The 19939-nt window shown below is 41.6% G+C and overlaps 1 protein-coding gene across 1 annotated transcript in view; it reads left to right on the forward strand.

Annotated features, from left to right (window-relative positions):
- The first annotated feature begins 3113 nt into the window (after window positions 1-3113).
- The window catches only part of CFAP43 (cilia and flagella associated protein 43), a 99300-nt gene continuing 82474 nt past the window's right edge, over window positions 3114-19939 (forward strand). The window contains exons 1-5 of the mRNA XM_060033571.1: window positions 3114-3234; window positions 4616-4869; window positions 10594-10690; window positions 15898-16065; window positions 19151-19301. Of these exons, the coding sequence (XP_059889554.1) occupies window positions 3170-3234; window positions 4616-4869; window positions 10594-10690; window positions 15898-16065; window positions 19151-19301 (735 nt within the window). The 5' untranslated portion in view covers window positions 3114-3169. The remainder of the gene's footprint in view (window positions 3235-4615; window positions 4870-10593; window positions 10691-15897; window positions 16066-19150; window positions 19302-19939) is intronic.

Here is a 19939-nt window from a genome sequence, read left to right on the forward strand (position 1 = left end):
ACCCTGGCCCGGCTCAGCATCTCGAGCGAGTGCGGAAGTGCGGCGGCCCTCAGATCCTCACCGCCCCCCAGTGGCCCGGGCGCAGAAGAGGGGGAGCACCAGTCGCCCTCCCCCACCCCGTCCCTGTGTGTGGCTTTGTTCGTTTTTTTTTGTTTTTGTTTTTTCTTTTACGTGTGGGTTTTTTCTTGGAGCTGTTTCATAGGAATTCGTGTAATAAAGACTTGGTGTTCTCTTGGTACAAATGAAAAAAAAAATGCACAAATGATAAAATACATTACAGTGTAACAAAAAGTTAGGTATTTATCCCCTCCATTGACTATTTAACCCTGTTTTCCCCTTTCATCAGCCGCTACAAAGTCTTCCTCTGATATTGTCTTTCACTAAGTACATGGTTTGTCAAACACATGTGACATAGTGCCACCCACAAATGCAGCAAGGGGTGCTCTGGCCATGGGTCCCCTGCTTTAAAGGACTCAGGCCTCTGTCATGGTAACAGCAGGTAATAGCACCCAACATTCTGCCAGCACCACTGCGACCCGAAAGATATACTGCTGTGATTAACCCCTTTCTGGCTCCAGAGTTCTCAGCTTTTTTCTCTTGAATGCTGTGTGGTTTGTGCTTTGTGCCCTTACCGATATCAGTAAATCTTTCACAGAGAGAACTGGAACTCATTTTCCTTATTTATCTCTCCCAGTCCATTCTCTGGGATAGTCTATCTTTCCCCTTCCCGACTAAGAAAGAAAGGCCACTCATCTTCCTCTGATCTGCATGGTGCAGAGGTCAGGGCACCTTCTTCTGAATATCAGCCACAGATATTTCCCAGAAACCCAGCTGGAGACCTCTGTTTTCATCTAAAACCCAGTCGGGATTTCATGGAGTAAGATAGCCACAAGATTGCTTTTTCAATTTGATTCTGTTCAGTTCCTCCTTTTCTCTAGCACAGGGCAAGTTCAGATTCCCAGAGTCATAGCTGATCGCAGCCAAGGTCAGTATTTGTTTCCCAGTGTCCACACTTCCTGCCCACCTTACATCCTCTACCTACCATTTACTCTGGGAGCAGCGGCAGGACTTGCCTCATCACATTCTTCTCTAGTGGTGGCTTTAAAATGCTCAAGTTGTAGTTAAAGGTATATTGTGTTTTGGGGGGTGGTGCATGGAGAGCTTGATGGAAATACAAATAAGCCAACTAGTGAGGGAGTAGCAACAGAAATTGCCCAGAGCTTAAGAAGCACTAGAGGAGAAAGCTTGACTGTTGTCCAAGACACTTCTCCCTGTGACTCAGCAATGTGGGATTTTGTCAGCCAGTTTTGTGTTTGACACTCGCACTAAGCACTGCCTGTGTTTGGCACTCGCATTTCAGCAAAGAAATGCTTCAAGGCAGAAACACAGAGCTCCACTCCTTCCTCATGCCACCTCAGCAAAGGACACAACCATCTCTGACTGTAATAATCAGACACCCAGGACCATCCTGGATTCTTCCTTCTCTCCTACCCCTCTTTATCAATCCATCAACAAAGTCTACAGGTTTTTACCTTTAAGATATTTGTAACACATGGACTCAACAGTGGCTTTCAACTGGGCGTGATTTTGTCCCCCAGGGGACATTTGACAATGTCCGTAGATATTTTTGATTGTCACACCTGTGGAGGTGCTACTGGCAGGGATGCTGCTAAACATCCTGCAAGGCATGAGACCCACCCCCACCCCCATCCAGTCCCAAATGCCAGTAGTGCTCAGCCTGACAGCCCTGCTTTGCTTCCCTTGTTGGGACCATGAAATCGACTCCTAGCAGATCTTCCTATTTCTATTCTCTCTACTCTCCTACACAATTGATAATCCTCCTGCAGCCAGAATGATCTTTTATAAACATAAATTGGATCATGTCATTCCTCTCTTTAAAACCATTTAATATATTTCTGTGGCTCTTAGGATAAAGACCAGAATTCTCAACTTGGCCTTTACCTGGTGCTGTGCTCCTTCTCCAGCCTTCAGTGTTTTCTACTGATCCCCCTCTGCTCCAATCACACTGCCCTTCCCAGTTCACGCCATCTGTTTTCCTGCCTTAATTCCTTTACAAAAACTGTTCTCTGCCCATTCCCCATCCTCTACCCACAGCAATCACTCCTCATCCTTGAAATCTCAGTGAAAACAGCATGTGCACACAGAAACCAGCTCTGACACTACCCATCCAACCAGGAGAGGACCACAACTTAAGCCCTATAATATCATGTTCCTTTTCTTCTTAATTCAATCTGTGATTCCTACATTTGTGTAATGGAGTGGATGTCTATCCCTCACTCCCTGGGCCCCACCAAGAAGGAAGTTCTTCTAAGTTCCATGAAGGAAGGAACTGTATCTGGTTTGCTCACTATTTTGTTCCAAGTAACTACCACAATGCACAGTAATACTGGGTAAATATTTGTGAATGAAACGAAGAGAAGGTGGCAAGATGGGAAGGAGAGACCTATAGAAAGGAAGAGGAGAGGACTGGAGAGGGGGGAGGGCAGAAGGAAAGTAGGGGAGGGCAAGAGAGTGTATGAGAGGGAAGGGAAGAGGCAAGGACAAACTGCTGACCTTTTGATCAGTTACTTCCAGAAGCTTTCTTCCTCCTTGAAATAGTTGAGGGTCCATTAGAGTGTGTAATAAGTAATTAAAGGCTTGAAGCTCTAGATTTAGACTAGATCTGGCTTTAAGTCCCACTCAGTTTTGTAGCCTTGGACAAATTAATTCTCTTATCCTGTTTTCCTTTTCTATAAAATGGGGCTGATTGGGGGGTTTGAATATTAAATGAAATAATATCTGACCGCGCTTGGAAAGACGTCTGGCACGGTCACCACTCAATATTAAAGTCTGCTACTGATATTTATTAATTTTGTAATTATATGCCCTGTACTGGGCCACTCCAGCACCCACCTTGGGGCCAGCCCCTCGCTTCGCTCTCCGCTCTCCCATTGGTCAAGACCCGTCAGCGCTTCCACCAATCCGCTTGGCTCGAGATGGAGCGGCTGAAAGGACAGAGCCAATGGGCGCAGGGGTTGCGGTCTCCCGGATACGATGTAAACAGTGGAGACCGCCAACCCAGCAGCCAGGGGTCTCGGTGTAACCGTTGCAGACACTGGCCTGGGTCCGGCGTTTGCTACCCACGGCCCGGCTGAGAGACACATGGCCCATGGCGCAAGGCCGGGAGCGAGATGAAGCCCACAACGTCGCCCTCGGCGCGTCCCTGTCTGTGAGGTGAGGCGTTCGCGGCCCCGCGACTGACTCGTCTAGTGGAAATTCTTCCCTCAGAACTGCATCCTCTCCCTATCCGCTTCCTCCCATCCCTGTAGACCTGCTTTCACGCAAATTCGACCTCTTTTCCTTCAACCCCCAATGCCTTCCTGCAGACTTCCTTTCTCTGTGACTTCTCTCCATTCCCCTCGTCCCCTTATTCAATGACCACATTTCCAGCTCTTTCCACGCCCCACCCCTCCGTCCCTCACTATGCTGTGACCCCAACCCTCGCTGGCTTACCCAGTACTGGTCTCCTCCACTCTCCATTTCTGCCTCCTCTTTTTGGCTATATTACCTTCAGTGATCCGTTTTGCTTTCATATATATTCCCCACTCCCCACCCCCATCCCAATGACAGCCCTCCTCCCATCCTAGTGGGCTTTGGTGATTTTCCCCGAAGTTAGGGCCGTCAATCCCTTCCTTCTATCTCCTATCCACCGACTCTGGATTTGTTTGCACTTATACTGGCCTTTGAAAAGCATAAAGCGCTGCCCAGGTGTAAGCTGGTATTGCTCTCCTTCCACATTCTAGAGTGTTACCAGCCCTATGTTCACACAGCATCCTCCACCAGTCCTGGCTGTACTCTCCATTCCCATGAAGTTTCTCTCTAAACCAGCGTCTTTCTCTTGCCCTCTCCACCATCTTTAAGCATATCTTTACTATTTAAATAGAGGTAGACTCTCCCCCTCTTCTCAGTCTCTCTCTCTCCTTGGTCTAGCTTACACTCACCAAACAATCCTTACTTAAAAATATGTTACTTTTGTGTTCTAATCTTTTCATTCATGTTGACTTATTCCTTTTACTTGCTGCATTTATCTCTACATTTTAGATCTAAAATATGGCTACACATGCTCCATCTTTGTAAAGAAGCAATTTCCCTACTGGGCTCACAACCATAAAGCAGGCAGTTCTATTCAAAGTTGTTTTTTTAACGTTTATTTTAAAAATCAAAACTAATTTTAAAGGTAAGGACCAGGATGCACCCTGTTTTCAATTAGGACCAAGCTCTTTTCTCTCTCTGTTGTTTTTCCTTTTTCTTTTCCGAGTATACAAGACCCCAGAAATCCTTCTGAGATTTTTTCAAGTTTGAACAGAGGTTGTGCTTCACTGGAAAAGCTCTCTGAAGAAGGTGCTTGAGACCTATGGAGCTTTAGGTGGCATTTAAGTTTCTGTAGTGCCTGGACTCAAACTGGTCTCACAGCAACCTTGTGTGTTTGGGCAGAAAGGGGGTGAAAAGAGAATAGATATGTTTCAAAAATTTTGATGATCTTTTGTTTAAAAAAGAAAGAAAGAAAAAGTATTTGAAATGTATTTTATTGATGTTGATGTATCTTTTCCCAAAGATGGGTGCAAGGATTCCCCAGGCAGAATGTTCATTTTGTCAACGACAGCACCATTTGCTACCCTTGTGGGAATTTCATAATATTTATTAATATTGAAACCAAGAAAAAGACTGTACTCCAGTGTATGCATGGAATCGTGGGTGTCGTGGCAACTAACGTTCCTCATGAGGTTGTGGCTTTTTCTGACCGGCGGCTGAGACCCCTCATCTACATATACAACTTTCCTGGATTAACCAGAAGGATCAGATTAAAAGGTATCTTACAAGACGCTTCCTCTGCCATGACTGAAGGATTTTGTTTTAAGATGTGACCAGATCTAGCTCTTATAAATGAAGTCTTTTTGTTTTTGAAGGATTGTTTTTTCAGTTTTGGTGGGTTTTTTATTTGTTTTGTTTTTTGGTAATACACATTTATAAGGAAGGAATCAGGCTGATCACTTAGAATTTAATTAAGTAGGCTAGAACCTTGCTACTTAATATGTGGTCTGCTTACAATTAGCATTGCGTTACCTAGGATGCTTATTATAGATGCAGAAACTCTGCTGTCATCCAGGACCTACTGAATTGTAATCTGCGTTTTAGCCAGATTCCTTAGGTGATTCATACGCACGTTAAACTTGAGAATCACTGGGCTAGAACACTCTGTTAGAGCACTAAATGTTGTTTGTAAACCTTTTTCAGAACAGTATTTTCTTTCCTTATGATTTATGGAAAATCTAACGGAATGGATGTTGTATAACTTCTAAAGATAAGTCTCTGAGCCTCAATTTCCTTATCCATGAAATGGGGATAATGGTATCTACTGTTAAGGCTGTGGTGATAATAAATGAAATTAAGTGTAACATATGTAATTATATAATACATTTCATATATATATATGAAGTGTATATATATATATATAATATATATATGTCATATATACAATGTCAATCAATGTTTCCTACAGTTTAAGTTATTATTGACTCATTCATAACATCTGACCCAGGCTGGGCTGTTGCACATATACTAGGGCCTCCATGTAACGATTCCCTCATTTAACACATCTTGGACAGAAAGCTTAGGAAGTCTTGAGGCTGGTCTGAGTTCTGTAGCTTATGATCAGAGAAGTGTTTGGATCATGCCAAGGTATTCACTGTACTTTAACATTTTATTTGTGGGGAAATTTGTCTGGGTTCTTAACAGACTAAAACAACATTTAAAACATAACCCATTCATACATTGGGAACCGTCTACAGGCATATCTTGTTCTATTGTGCTTTGCTTTATTATGCTTCATAGATACTGCATTTTTTACACATTGAAGGTCTGTGGCAACCCTCCATTGAGCAAGTCTATTGACACCATTTTTACAATAGTATTTGCTCACTTCTTGTCTCTGTGTCACATTTTGGTAATTATTGCAATTTTTCAAACTTTCCCCATTATTATTATATTTGTTATGGTGATCAGTGATCTTTGATGTTACTATTTTATTTGTTTTGGGGTGCCACAAACTACACCCAAATAAGATGGCAAACTTAACCTAAATTTTGTATATGTTCTGACTGTTCCACCAAACAGCCATTCCCCTCTCTCCCTCTCCTCAGGCCTCCCTATTCCTTGAGACACAACAGTATTGAAATTAGGCCCATTAATAACCCTACAATAACCTCTAAGTGTTCAAGTGAAAGGAAGAGTCGCACATATCTCACTTTAAATCAAAAGCTAGAAATAATTAAGCTTAGTGAAGAAGGCATGTCAAAAGCCCAGATAGACCGGAAGCTAGGCCTCTTGCACCAAATCGTTAGTCAAGTGGTGAATGCAAAGGAAGAGTCCTTGAAGGAAATTCAGAGTGCTACTCCAGTGAACACACAAATGATAAGAAAGCAAAACAGTCTCATTGCTGATATGGAGGAAGTTTTAGTGGTCTGGATAGAAGATCAAACAGCCACAATATTTCCTTAAGCCAAAAACTAATCCAGAGCAAGGCCCTAACTCGCTTTAATTCTGTGAAGGCTGAGAGAGGTGAGAAAGCTGCAGAAGAAAAGTTTGAAGCTACCAGAGGTTGGTTCATGAAGTTTAAGGAAAGAAGTCATCTCCATAACATAAAAGTGTAAGGTGAAGCAGCAAGTGCTGATGTAGAAGCTGCAGCAAGTTATCTAGAAGATCTAGCTAAGAGAATTAATAAAGGTGGCTACACTAAGCAACAGATTTTCAATGTAGATGAAACAGCCTTATATTGGAAGAAGATACCTTCTAGGACTTTTATAGCTAGAGAAGAGAAGTCAATGCCTAGTTTTAAAACTTCAAAAGACAGGCTGACTCTCTTGTTAGGGGCTAATGCAGCTTGTGACTTGAAGTTGAAGTCAGTGCCCATTTACTATTCTGAAAATCCTAGGGCCTTTAAGAACTGTGGTAAATCTACTCTGCCTGTACTCTACAAATCCTGGATGACAGCACATCTGTTTACAACATGGCTTAATGAATATTTTAAGCTCACTATTGAGACCTACTGCTTAGAAAAGAAGATTCCTTTCAAAATATTACTGCTTATTGACAGTGCACCTGGTCACCCAAGAGCTCTGGTGGAGATGTACAATGAGATTAATGTTGTTTTCATGGCTTGCTAATGCAACATCCCTTCTGCACCCCATGGATCAAGGAGTAATTTCAACTTTCAAGTCTTATTATTCAAGAAATACATTTTGTAGGACTGCAATAGATACTGACTCTTCTGATGGATCTGGGCAAAGTAAATTGAAAACCTTCTGGAAAGGGTTTACCATTCTAGATGCCATTAAGAACATTGGTGATTCATTGAAAGAGGTTAAAATATCAATATTAACAGGAGTTTGGAAGAAGTTGATTCCAACCCTGATGGATGACTGAGGGGTTCAAGACTTTAGCGGAGGAAGTAATTGCAGGTATGGTGGAAATAGCAGGAGAACTAGAATGAGAAGTGGAGCCTGAAGATATGACTGAATTGCTGCAATCTCATTGTAAAACTTGAAGAGATGAGGAGTTTCTTCTTATGGATGAGCAAAGAAAGTGGCGTTTTGAGTTGGAATCTATTCCTGGTGAAGATGCTATGAGGTTGTTGAAATGACAAGAAAAGGTTTAGAATATTACATAAACTTAGTTGATAAAGCAGTGGCAGAGTTTGAGAAGATTGACTTTAATTTTGAAAGGAGTTCTCCCCTGGGTAAAATGCTACCAAACAGCATTGTGTGCTGCAAAGAAATCGTTCATGAAAGGAAGAGTCAGTTGATGTAGTAAACTTCATTGTCTTATTTTAGTAAATAGCCACAGCCACCCCGACCTTCAGCAGTCACCACCCTCGTCAGGCAGCAGCCGTCAACATGGAGGCAGGCCCCTCCACCAGCAAAAAGATTATGACTCACTCAAGGCTGAGGTGATGCTTAGCATCTTTTGGTTATAAAATTTTTTAAATTAAGGAAATTATTTTTTTAGACATAATGATATTTCACACTTAATAGACTACAGTATAGTGTAAATATGACTTTTATATGCACTGGGAAACGAAAAAAATTTGTTACTTTATTGCAATATTTGCTTTATTGTGGTGGTTTGAAACCAAACCCATATCTCCAAAGTATGCCTGTACATGGACCGTAACTACCCTTCATCTTTAAAATTTCCACAGCTTTACAGAAATAGAGACCCAGATGTAGAGCACAAACTTATGGATACCAAGAGGGGTGGGGTGGGATGAACTGGAGTTTGGGATTGACATGTATACACTACTATGTATAAAATAGATAACTAATGAGAACCTGCTGTATAGCACAGGGAGCTCGATGCTCTGTGGTGACCTAAATGGGAAGGAAATCTAAAAAAGGGGACATATGTCTACATATAACTGATTCACTTTGCTGTACAGCAGAAACTAACACAACATTGTAAAGCAATTATACTCCAATAAAATATTTTTTAATTAAAAATAAAATTAAAAATAATTTCCCCAGCTTTATTATTTGTCTGTAGCCCTGTACAAGCAATTGAAAGTTAATTCAAACCAATAGCCAACATTAATATTGAATAATGAAACTCTAAAGACATTTATAATAAAATTAGGACTAAGTCATCAAGGATGCCCGTTGTTACCACTAATATTAAAACCAACGTGGAGTTTCTAGCCAACGCAACAAAATATGAAACTGAAAAATTATACCTATGGGAAAGGAGTTAATGCATAATAGTGTACTGGGACTAATAAAATAATGCTCAGTAAGATGCTGGTTTCAAAATAAATATCCATACAATTAGAAGATTTAAACACTTAGGAATACTCCAAAGAAGAAATGTGACTGACCTTAATGAAGAAAACTACAAAAATCACTGATACAAAATATTTAGGCATATTCCTGCATGGAGAGTCCAGTTATTATAAAAATATTTCTCATATCTTCACAGAGTATAATTCATAGGTTTATCATATGTTTTAGAGAGCCAGGAGTACTTAAATGAAATGAATATTCTTCCAGAACAAAAAGTAGAGAATGGGAATAATTTGAAAGAGATTGATGCCAAGGCAGAGGGCCCTCCTAGCATTATGGTGCTATATTTATGTATTGGTGCAGGAATCACTCCATCAATGGAAGAGTTGAAGGCTAGGGACAGACTCTAGAATATATACAGCTAAGTATATGATGAAGATGCTCCCCTACACATATGCACACAGGAGATGATATGGATTATTCAACAATGATATTAAAACTATGAGAACAAAAGTATCAAGTTAGGTACTCATATCATACTGTACATCAAAACATATATCAAACAAAAATAAGAGTTCATTATAAACAACAAACCCATTGAAAAGTAGAAAAAACGTGGTAGAAAACTGAAATAATTTGAGGATGGAAAAGAACTTTTCACGCAAAGGATAAAATTTTAAATAGAAAGACATGTTTTTGATTACATACAAATTTAAATCTTATGAACATCAAAAATACATGAAAAACTAACAGGCAAATAATAAACAGAGGGAAATATTTGGAACAAGGATGACCAAACATTTTCAGAGCATTTATGAAACAATAAGAAAAAAGACAGATATTCATTAGAACAAGGGAACTTGCCCAAACTATAAGACTACCAACGACCAAAAACATAAAAACTCTTCCATCTCAATATTCATTTTAAAAAGTGTCTTTTAAACCAAGATGAGATTATTCTGCTTATCAAGGTCACAATTTTTTTAAAGTTCATAATTGCTAGGCAGAGTGCAGTGAAATTGATAGCATTCTTTTTTGTGGAAGGTGGGGGTAAAAATTGATACAAAGACATGAATGTAAAGACAGACATAGGAGAAGGCAAAGCTTGCATCTATGGAACCACACTGAAGAGCAGATGAAGGAGAGGAAACCAGAGGCTCATATGCAAGGAGTCAGAAGCCAACATGTCCCTGTTTTAGCATCCTCATGATGCACATTTTAAACACGTTGTTGCTAAGACTTTTAATGTCATGTTTCATTTCTTCAGCTGTAGGTACAAATGAGAATAGACCTTTTACAGTTGTTCCAAGAACTAGAAGATACTAAGCTAAGGGCCAGATATGGCCTAAGAGTCAGAGATATGGAAGTAAGCTTGAATTACTACAATTCCCCAGGGTTTTTCAAGTTGTTAGAATAATTTTTCTAATTACTATGTTTCATATAGTTATGGAATATTTTATGGTTCTTGGGCCGTTTCAAGCCAAATGGGGACATACGTGGTGCAGCATGCTCAGTTTTGCACTGAAGACTAGAGAGAGTGACCTTGTGGTCTTAATTCACTCTAAAATCTTTTAAACATGTATCTGAACTTAGCTCATAGCTTTCTGTTAATAGTGTTAGAAATCAACCAAGACATCTCTTATTCCAGGAGCCAAATGCTTTTGAATTATGTAAAAATTATTAGCTAAGGGAAATTAAACTATAAAACTATAGTTAATATGAACATAATGGTTAAATCCTTGTAATGGATTTTGTATTTTAGGCAATGTTCTTCTGGACTACACTTTACTTTCATTCAGTTACTGTGGCACCTACCTGGCTAGTTACTCCTCCCTCCCAGAATTTGAACTGGCCCTCTGGTAAGTTGCAGCCTCCTGCAGAATTCCTTTCATTGGGTCACATTTTAATCCTGTCCTTCTGGATTGTATCAAAGGACATATACATGAAAAATCCAGAACAAGGAAAAATGGAAGGAATAAAAGTCCTAATCATAAGGTTTAATATAGTCACTACTTTCAGGCAGAAAATTGGCAGGGCAAAAGCTAAAAGAGATTAATTACCGTCTTTCTCTTTTTGTTAACCTGTTATAATATTTCCTTTGTCAGGTACAGAACACATGGATAAGTACATAAAGTTTCATCTTTTCTTAAAACAAATTGTACCTTTGAAGTATTTTCATATTTTCCACTAATGTTGAAATTAAGATGGTCTCTATATTAGAGCTCAGTTTGAGTAATTGTTTTTAGGGACATTGGAACAATTATATGTTCAGAGAATGGAACATTATATCCCATTTTCCAGCTGTAGAGGAAATACTTGTGAATAAGACACATGCCTGGTCTTTTCTGGGTCACTTCATGTGGCCACCTTCAAAGCTGCACTCACTCTTCCATCCATAATATAAACTGCTTCGGGGGGGAATTTATCTTATTAAGGGGAAATACAGAACGTTCCACCAATGGTTGAGGACACTCCTTACATACCCGCATTTCTCAGGAAAAAATGTAATAATCTAGATTCTGAGAACAACATTTAGTTTATGCAGAGTTACTTTTTGAAAAAACAGCTTTACTGAGGTATGACTGGCGTATAATATAATGCTCACACACACACACACACACACACACACACACACACACACACACCTTGATAACTCTTGACTTACCCATAAATCATCACCATAATCAGGATAATGAATATATCCATCACGTCCAAAAGTTTCCCTTTGCTCTTCAGACCCTTCCTTACTGGCTCTTGCCACACATTCCTGTACACCATCGTTGCCCTGCCCCTCGCCCCCAGGGAACCACTGATGTGTTTACTCACACTCTGGATTACTTTGCTTTTTCTAGACTTGCACACACATTATATACTCTCTTTTTTGGTCTGGCTTCTTCCATGCAGCAGTTATTTTGAAACTCTCTCATGTACTGTGTGTTTCAATAGTTCATTCCTTTCTATTCCATGGTATGGATGTACCACAGTTCGTTTACCCACTCACCTGTTGATGGTTGTCTTGGTTTGCTAGGGCTGCCATTAACAAAGTACCACAAACTGAGTGGCTTAAACATAGAAGTTTATTGTCTCACAGTTCTGGAGGCCAGAAGTCTGAGATCAAGGTGTCAGCAGGGTTGGCTCCTGCTGAGGACTGTGAGGGACAATCTGTTCCAGACTGTGAATAACTGTCTTTGTGTTCACATGGTGTTCTCCTTGTATGTGTATCTGTCTCTTAATTTCCCCTTTTTATAAGGATACTAGTCATATTGGAGTAGGGCCACGCTAAATGGCTTCATTTAATTCAGTAAAGACCCTCCTTCCAAATAAGGTCACATTCTGAGATACTGAGGGTGAGGACATCCACCCTTGAATTGTGGGGGACACAGTTCAACCATAGCAGTACTTAAAGGATGAGTAGGAATCAGCTTTGTGAAGAGGAAAAGGAAGAGGATTCTAAGCAGAGGAAAGACATGTGCAAAGGCCATGAGGTCAGAAAATATGGCGAGTTTGCAGATTTAATTAAGAGATCATAATGATGAGAACAAGAGATCAGCCATGACAGGCAAGCCCAGAGGGACAGTCTGAGGCCAGCTCACGAGCAGCCTTGTAAATATGTGACCGTGTAGTTTACCATCCAAATCAGGACGCTTGTGAGAGTGAAAGGGGTATGTTATCAATAATTAATACAGAAGGATACTCACCCTACGTATAAGTCATGCTAGTAGGCACATCCTTTATCCTAGAGACATTGGGAGACTATTAAGGATTTTAACCAGGGATGTGACATGATTAGATCTGCATGTAAGGACACTCCTAGTCACATCATGGAAGGATATTGGAGGGAAGTAAGCCATGAACATCAATTAGGAGGCTGTGGTGGTCCAGATGAGAGATGGTTGTGGCATGGACTGGGGTGGTGAGTATAGGGACAGAGAAAAGTGGAGATGTTTAGGAGGCAGTACCATGAGGCTTGGTGACCGACTGAAAGTTGGGTGTGGTGCTGACAGAGAGGGACAGTTGAGGGTTTTACCCAGAGTTGTGACTTGGGAAACTTGAGGACGTTGTGGTGCTTTTCAGAAAGATATAGAGAGCATGGGTGGAGGGAGGTAGGACGAGGCAATGGGGAAGATGAGTTGGGACAGCGGAGTGTGCCTGAGATAAAGAAATGGGGACGTCTAGTTGGCAGTTGATATATCAGTTAGGATTTAGGTTCAGTTGCTGTCACAGAAGCCCAAATCACCCTAAAGAGGTGGCTTAAACAAGACTGAAGTTTCTTTCCCTCCCATGCAGCAGTCCAGGTATGAGCAGCCCATGGCTGGTCTGCTGGCTCCCCAGTGTCTGGGACCTGTCCACCCTATTTTGTTGTTCTCCTACTCCTAGCGTGTTGCCCTCATCTCTAGTCTGAAGTGGGGCACCAGCCGTGTATTCTGGGGAGCCATGTGGAAAGGAAAAGCATAAGGGGAAGGGCACAAACATTTGTTGGAATGCCCAGCCTGGGAGCTGCACACACCACTGCCACTTAGATCCCACTGGCCAGCTTAGTCACAAGTCAAATCAAGCTACAAGGGAAGCTGGGAAATATGGTCCTCACTGTGGGTGACATGTGCCTGGCTAAAAACCAGGGGTTCTGTTACTCAGAGGAAGAAATGGAGAACAGATGTTGAGAGACACAATCTGTCACTGTCCTAGATAGCCAGACCCAGAGCACAGGAGAGAGGGCTGGAGTTTAACATTTGGGTGTTGTTACATCAGTTTAGTAACCAAAGTGCGAAAAGTGGATTAGAGCACCTACAGAGGAACCTCAGACAGAACCTAGAGGAAGAACAATAAAAGGGATTGAAAGAGGCAGAGGGATCTCACAGGACACTCAGAAGGAGCAGTCATGGAGCAAAGAGGGACAGAGGCATGGAGATTCCAGAATATGCCTCAGCCTGGATTCCAGAGAAAGCAGAGCCTGAGGCGGAAGCTCACCAGCGACTTCTTTAGGAGGGAGTAAAGTTCCAGGTGGGAGGCAAGCTGGAAAAGCGGGCAGGGAAGGGGAAGGAGCCAATGTGAATGCGCATTACTTTACTGGGCACCACTTGGCTGCTCTGTCCCGCAGGTGGTCTTCTGAGAGGCCGTAATGGACTCCTGTGAACATGGACAGTCCCTGGGCTATGACACAGGGGGCTGGCGAAGGGAGAGGAAGATATGGGAACTTACCCACCTACTCCCGTTACCCTATCGATCAAAGTTTCCCTGCCCAGGGTATTAACTCCGCCGTGCTTTCAGGTTTATTGCAACCTGGGATGGCCCTGTGCGTGTGGAGCAGGCATGAGGTGTGCCCGTGAAGTTAGTTGAAGCCTACACTGCTGGCCAGCCACCGAGTCAGCTAGGCAGAACAGGTGCTCCAGGTCCCAGAGACAGTGCGAGGCCGACAGGTATGGGGTGTCCCATGAGAGCTGTGTGACAGTCCAAGAGTCATCCCAGAAGGTAGTTGTGGTGAGCGGAGTCCAATCCTGCAGAAGTGGAGTTAGACAAGGACTGAGAAGTGCCTGCTGGGTTTGAGATGAAGGCGGATGTCAGTGGATCTTGGAGACACACCGCTTTGTCGATGGAATGGTGGTGATGGGAGGCACATTTCCTGGAATGAGAGAGTGGGCGTGAGAAAGAGGAGGCGGTGAGTTTAGAACAACTGGCTCGGGAAGTCTGGCAAGAAGGGAGGGAGAGAGACGTGGAATGGTGAGACTGAGGGAGGGCTTTTTTTTTTTTTTTTTTAAGATAGTACAGATGAGCGCTTAATTTAAGTGCTGACAGGGAGGAGTCAGGAGAGAGGGAGAGTCTGAAGATGCAGAAGAGAAGGGACAATGGATAAACTAACGTTCCTAAGAAGTCAGGACCTGTAGGGTTCAGAGCACAGGTGGTGAAATTGGCCTTAGGCAGGAGGAAGGGTATGCCTTCACTGTAACAGAAGAGGAGAGGGAAAGAATGATACAGATCCTGGCAGGTCACTACACTCGCTAGCAGAAATTTGGAGGAATTCTCAGCTGATGGCCTCTGTTTTCTTTGTGGAAATCAAAGCCATTTACTGAGAGTAAGAAAGAGGCGGAGGAGTTTGAGGCTTCAGGAAAGTGGAGAGTATTAAAAAATCAGCACTTTAGAGAACAGGAGAGAAAACCAACCAGAGAAACATAGCAGGACTGGAGGTGGTATAGAGGGTCCCTGGGGGTGGTAACCACGAATTCATAATGTCACTGACGCACATAGTCCTGTGATCTTTCTTGTTTTCTCTCAACTGCCCAGACTTTCAGTCGTATCCATCCAGGGTTCATGGGTTTTCCTAGGCATCTGAAGCAGAAAGTCAAAAAATCCAGGGAACCAGTGGTACCAGCAAGAGAATGGTTGATATTGATGGATGGGACCTTTGTGACGGGGATGGAAAGAGGTGGAAGCAGGAGGGAGCTGATAGACAAGGCGAGCTCCACACCTATTAGTTCCAATTCGCAAACCACAACCCTGAATGGAGTTCTGGCTCCATTCAGGAGCCAGACAGCTCAACATTAATTTTTTTTCTGTGTATGTCATCTAGCAAAGGAACTTGCTCGTGATAGGCATTCACGATATTCTCTCAAATAGGTAAATGATTTAGTCTGTTTCAAGGTACTAGTACTATGATTTTAAAAGCTCAGTAAATGGTCTACTGGCATCAGTGTGTACAGCACGTCTCGATCTATGAGGAGTACTCATGTGTACTAAGAGATTTAGGTACCTACACTTACTTCTCAGCAAATGTGATGATATATTCCATTTTCTAGATTTGAACGGGTCAAATCCAAATTTGATAAGGAGATAAAACAGCCTTAGTAGCATATTGAAGAGTAATATTTTAAAATAGTTATTTTGCTTCCCTAGGAGGGCACACTATAATAATAAGCATAATTATTTATAAATTTGATATTAAGATCATAGATTAATAAGCTATATCATAAATTCTCAATTTATGTAAATTGTTTTCAAATAATTAGATAAATGTTCTCAAGATATGAAGTTCAAACGAATTATTTTTCACCAAACTCAATTTTCCTCTCAGGAACTGGGAATCGGGTGTCATTTTGTGCAAGAAATCACAACCCGGTATAGATGTGAGCCAGATGACTTTTAACCCCATGAACTGGCACCAGTTGTGCTTGTCAAGTCCAAGTGCAGTGACTGTGTGGACAGTCGAAAGAAGTAACCAGGAGCATTATCTCGAAGCAAAGTAAGAGACTTCATTGCAACACAACAAAGGGGGGATTTTTGTTTGCATTCATGTAACGTGATTGGATCAGTCTGGTGAATTAAGTGGCTTTGTACGTGCATCCTTTTTTTTTCTGGTTGTTTTTTAAATACTTTTAAATTAAGTTTTATTGGAGTATAGTTGATTTACAATGTTGCGTTAGTTTCTGCTGTACAGCAAAGTGAATCAGTTATACATATACATATGTCCACTCTTTTTTAGATTCTATTCCCCTATAGGTTATTACAGAGTATTGAGTAGAGTTCCCTGAGCTATACAGAAGGTTCTTTTTTTTCCCCTTCCTTATTTATTTATTTTAAGCAGGTTCTTATTAGTTATCTATTTTATACATATTAGTGTATCTATGTCAATCCCAATCTCCCAATTCATCCCACCACCATCACCCCACGCCCCCTGCTTTCCCCCTTTGGTGTCCATACGTTTGTTCTCCGCATCTGTGTCTTTATTTCTGCCTTGTAAATGGGTTCATCTGTATATACGTGCATCTTAACTTAAAACATTCTTTCTACATATATCAATATAATTTCCTTGGAGTAGTTGTTTGCATTTCGAAAGGATTCTCTGTGCTTTGATTTCCCACTGAGTTTCTTTTAAATATCAAGCTTTTCCCACATGTTTTAAATCAAAATTGTATTTGCTCTTACTATTTCAAAACATGCCTATTGTATATATATATATATATATATATATATATTTTATAAAAAGGTCATGTTATCACTTTTTGCTCCTATTACTTTGATGCCCAACTGAAATCTCAAAAATAAGAAATTTTTAGATATGGGAAGTGTGTAGATTATACCTTCAGCCACATTATCTGTAAACAAAAGGGTAGTTGCATGTAGTGAAGTCATGGAATTGCCTGTTTAAATAGAACTGGGTCAAAGAGAAGTTCTATGACCAATGTCCTGGTGATAGCTGATAATAATGGTACCTTTGTTGAAAAGAATTCAAAGACTCAAGGTGCCCCTGAGCTGACCATTCTCATCATACTCCCCAAAGTCAAAGACTAAGGAAACGTTGGACATACACATCCTTGAAATTGCAGTTTTTGAGAAACTGCCTTCTTAAAGAGCAATGCAAAGCGAGTAAATGAAGTTTTCAAATGGAAAACCCTAAGAGAGGCACTTCTTTCTCCTCAGTATTCTTTATGTCTCAATTTCATTTTTACAAGAACCCATTGAATAGCCAAATCTGTCTCAAGGCAGAGTTGACAACACTGTACCTTTTTATAAAGTGGGTAATGTCTCTATCAGATCCTCGCCACGGCAGGCAAGTAATTTATCACATCTTTCTCTCCTTTTGCTTCCCTTGAATATGCTTCTTTAGTTCTGAATGTTGAGTTGTGATTTTTCTATAGGCAAATAAAGTGGGAGGCAAAGTGAGTGGATTGCCCTGGATCAGAAAACAAGCAGGATTTGAAAATACTTAGTTAACTAAGTCTTGCATTTGAGTAGTAAGTACTGTTTTTGCGTGATCATCTTTCAAAATTATTCATCATTCATAAAACATAACCAAAAACATTTTGAGTTTAACACATAAAGCCATGAATTCTCTAAACTCACTTTTATAGCCATGTTGTGGTTTAAAAGTAAATATTTGGCAAATCTGAAAGTAAATTCTTGATACTAGAGGTTGTAAAGGTAGCTGAATACAACCTACATTTACGTTGTTTTTGGTCCATGTGTGTTGCCAATATTTAAAATTTGACAAATTTCTCATAAATATACAGATTATGATTTTCTCTTGAAATTTTGGAACCAAAGGTCTCACAAGTCAGCAAACCCTCTTGGTTGGAACTGAGTGGTGCCTGCCAGCTTTAGGGGGTGTGTATAGAGAAAAAAACTCAGATTTTCTTTTTCTATGTAGGGAAAAGCCTAGTTCTTCCCTACTGTGTTTTTCTTCCCCATGAGTCTCCTTTACTACTCACAGTGAACACTTCAATTCTGACATTTGTGGAGGAGGTTTTTCCCGGCACCAAGCAAGTCTCCTTGATACCAGCTGGGTGTCTTACCATTCAACTCAATTCTGACGCTATCTACCCAGAGACAGAATCAGATTCCACAGGCTAAGGGTTCAGTCCTACAAGACTGTCCTCCCCTTTGCACTTCAGACGCTAGCTGCAGCCCAGGTTGTTACCTGTACTTCTGACTAAGTGGCTATAGATTAGAGGTTTCAATGACCCCCTCCTTGGGTTCCATTAATTTGCAAGAGCAGTTCACAGAACTCAGGGCAACAACACTTACTTACATTTACTAGTTTATTAAAGGATATGATAAAGGATACAAATGAGCAGCTAAATGATGAGACACGTAGGGTGAGGTCTTGGAGGGTCTTGAATGAAGGAATTTCTGTCGCATGGAGTTGGGCTGCATCACCCTCCCAAGTGTATGTGTTCACCAACCTGGAAGCTCTGCAGACTCCCTACCATTGTGATTTTATGGAGGCTTCCTCATGTCACATGATCAATTATTTGCTGCATTTCCAGCTCCTCTGCTCTCTCTGGAGGATGGGAGTTGGGGCTGAAACTTCCAAGCTTCTAGTCATGGCTTGGTCTTTCTGGTGACCAGCACCCGTTCCGGAGCCACCCAGGAGCCCACCTAGAATCGCCTCGGTAGCACAGAAGATGCTCCAAATGCTCTTATCACTTGGGGACTTACAAGGGTTTCAGGACCTCTGTGCCAGGAAACTAGGAAGAGACCTATATACATATTTTCCACTGTCTCACAGGAGGGAAACCACTTTCCCATCTGCCACAATCCTACCTGGCCACACACCACCTGCTTAACCCCTGTCAGTGTTCAAATTTACAATTCCTACTTTACATATTAACTTTTTGAAAAATCCCTATATACTTAATTTAGGACTGTGTATTACTTGTACTTTTATGATATATATTTTTAAATCTGCTATTTGGTTTCATCTGGTTTTTGCTAGGTTTTTTAATGAGTTGTAACACCTCCCATTCTGCTTACCGCTGATATGCAGCAGTTCCATCAGTGACTTATTTCTGTTGATCTGATTATTCTGACGTCTCTTTTTTCCACAGGTCAGTAAGACTGCCTTTGGAAGATGGGTCATTTTGTAATGAAACAGATGTAGTTTTTCCCCAATCATTGCCCAAAGATCCTGTCTATGGACCTGTGCTCCCTGTGTCAGCCATTGCCGGACTAGTGGGTGAAGAGGCAGAAACTTTCAGGGTAATGACTTGGCCCCTCTCCGTGTTTGCCTATTTGCGTTCATGACCATCCCATGAGACATGCAGGATAGAGAGGATCTTCCTGGTTTTTATTTCAGACTAGCCCTGGAGGCCACGAGAGATGAAGGCTCTGGAGTTTTGAGTTTGGGTGACTCGGAAGATGATGGCCTTGCTAACTGAAACAGGGGGCCCAGATGTGATTTCAGTTTTGGACATACTGACTTTGGAGTGCTGGGCAGCATCCAGGTGGAGATGCCAGGTGGAAGCTGGCAACTTGGACCTAGTGTCAGGGAGGAGAAGGCAGGGCTGGAGACACAGTGTGTGGTCAGAGTCATTCCCCCAGAGAGGATGGTGGGAGCGTGGCGGGGGGCAGGGGATAGGGGGTGAGGAAAAGGGAAGAGAGGGTGTCAGGGAAGAGAGCCGGAGAGGAAGGAGTCAGCCAAGAGACAGGAGGAAGAAGAGGAGCCTGAGGAGGAACAATCACAGAAGCAGGAGCAAATCCAGGAGGAAATGAGGCCGTGCAGAACGGTGGAAGAAAGCTTCGTAAGGGAGTTTGCCAACAGTTACTCAGTTTTTTTCATTCAGCAGATACTTATCAAGCTCCCTGTAGGTAGCAGGCACTGTTTCAGGCAACAGGGT

This window comes from Delphinus delphis, chromosome 16 (genome assembly GCF_949987515.2).
Source record: "Delphinus delphis chromosome 16, mDelDel1.2, whole genome shotgun sequence".
Lineage (NCBI taxonomy): Eukaryota > Metazoa > Chordata > Mammalia > Artiodactyla > Delphinidae > Delphinus > Delphinus delphis.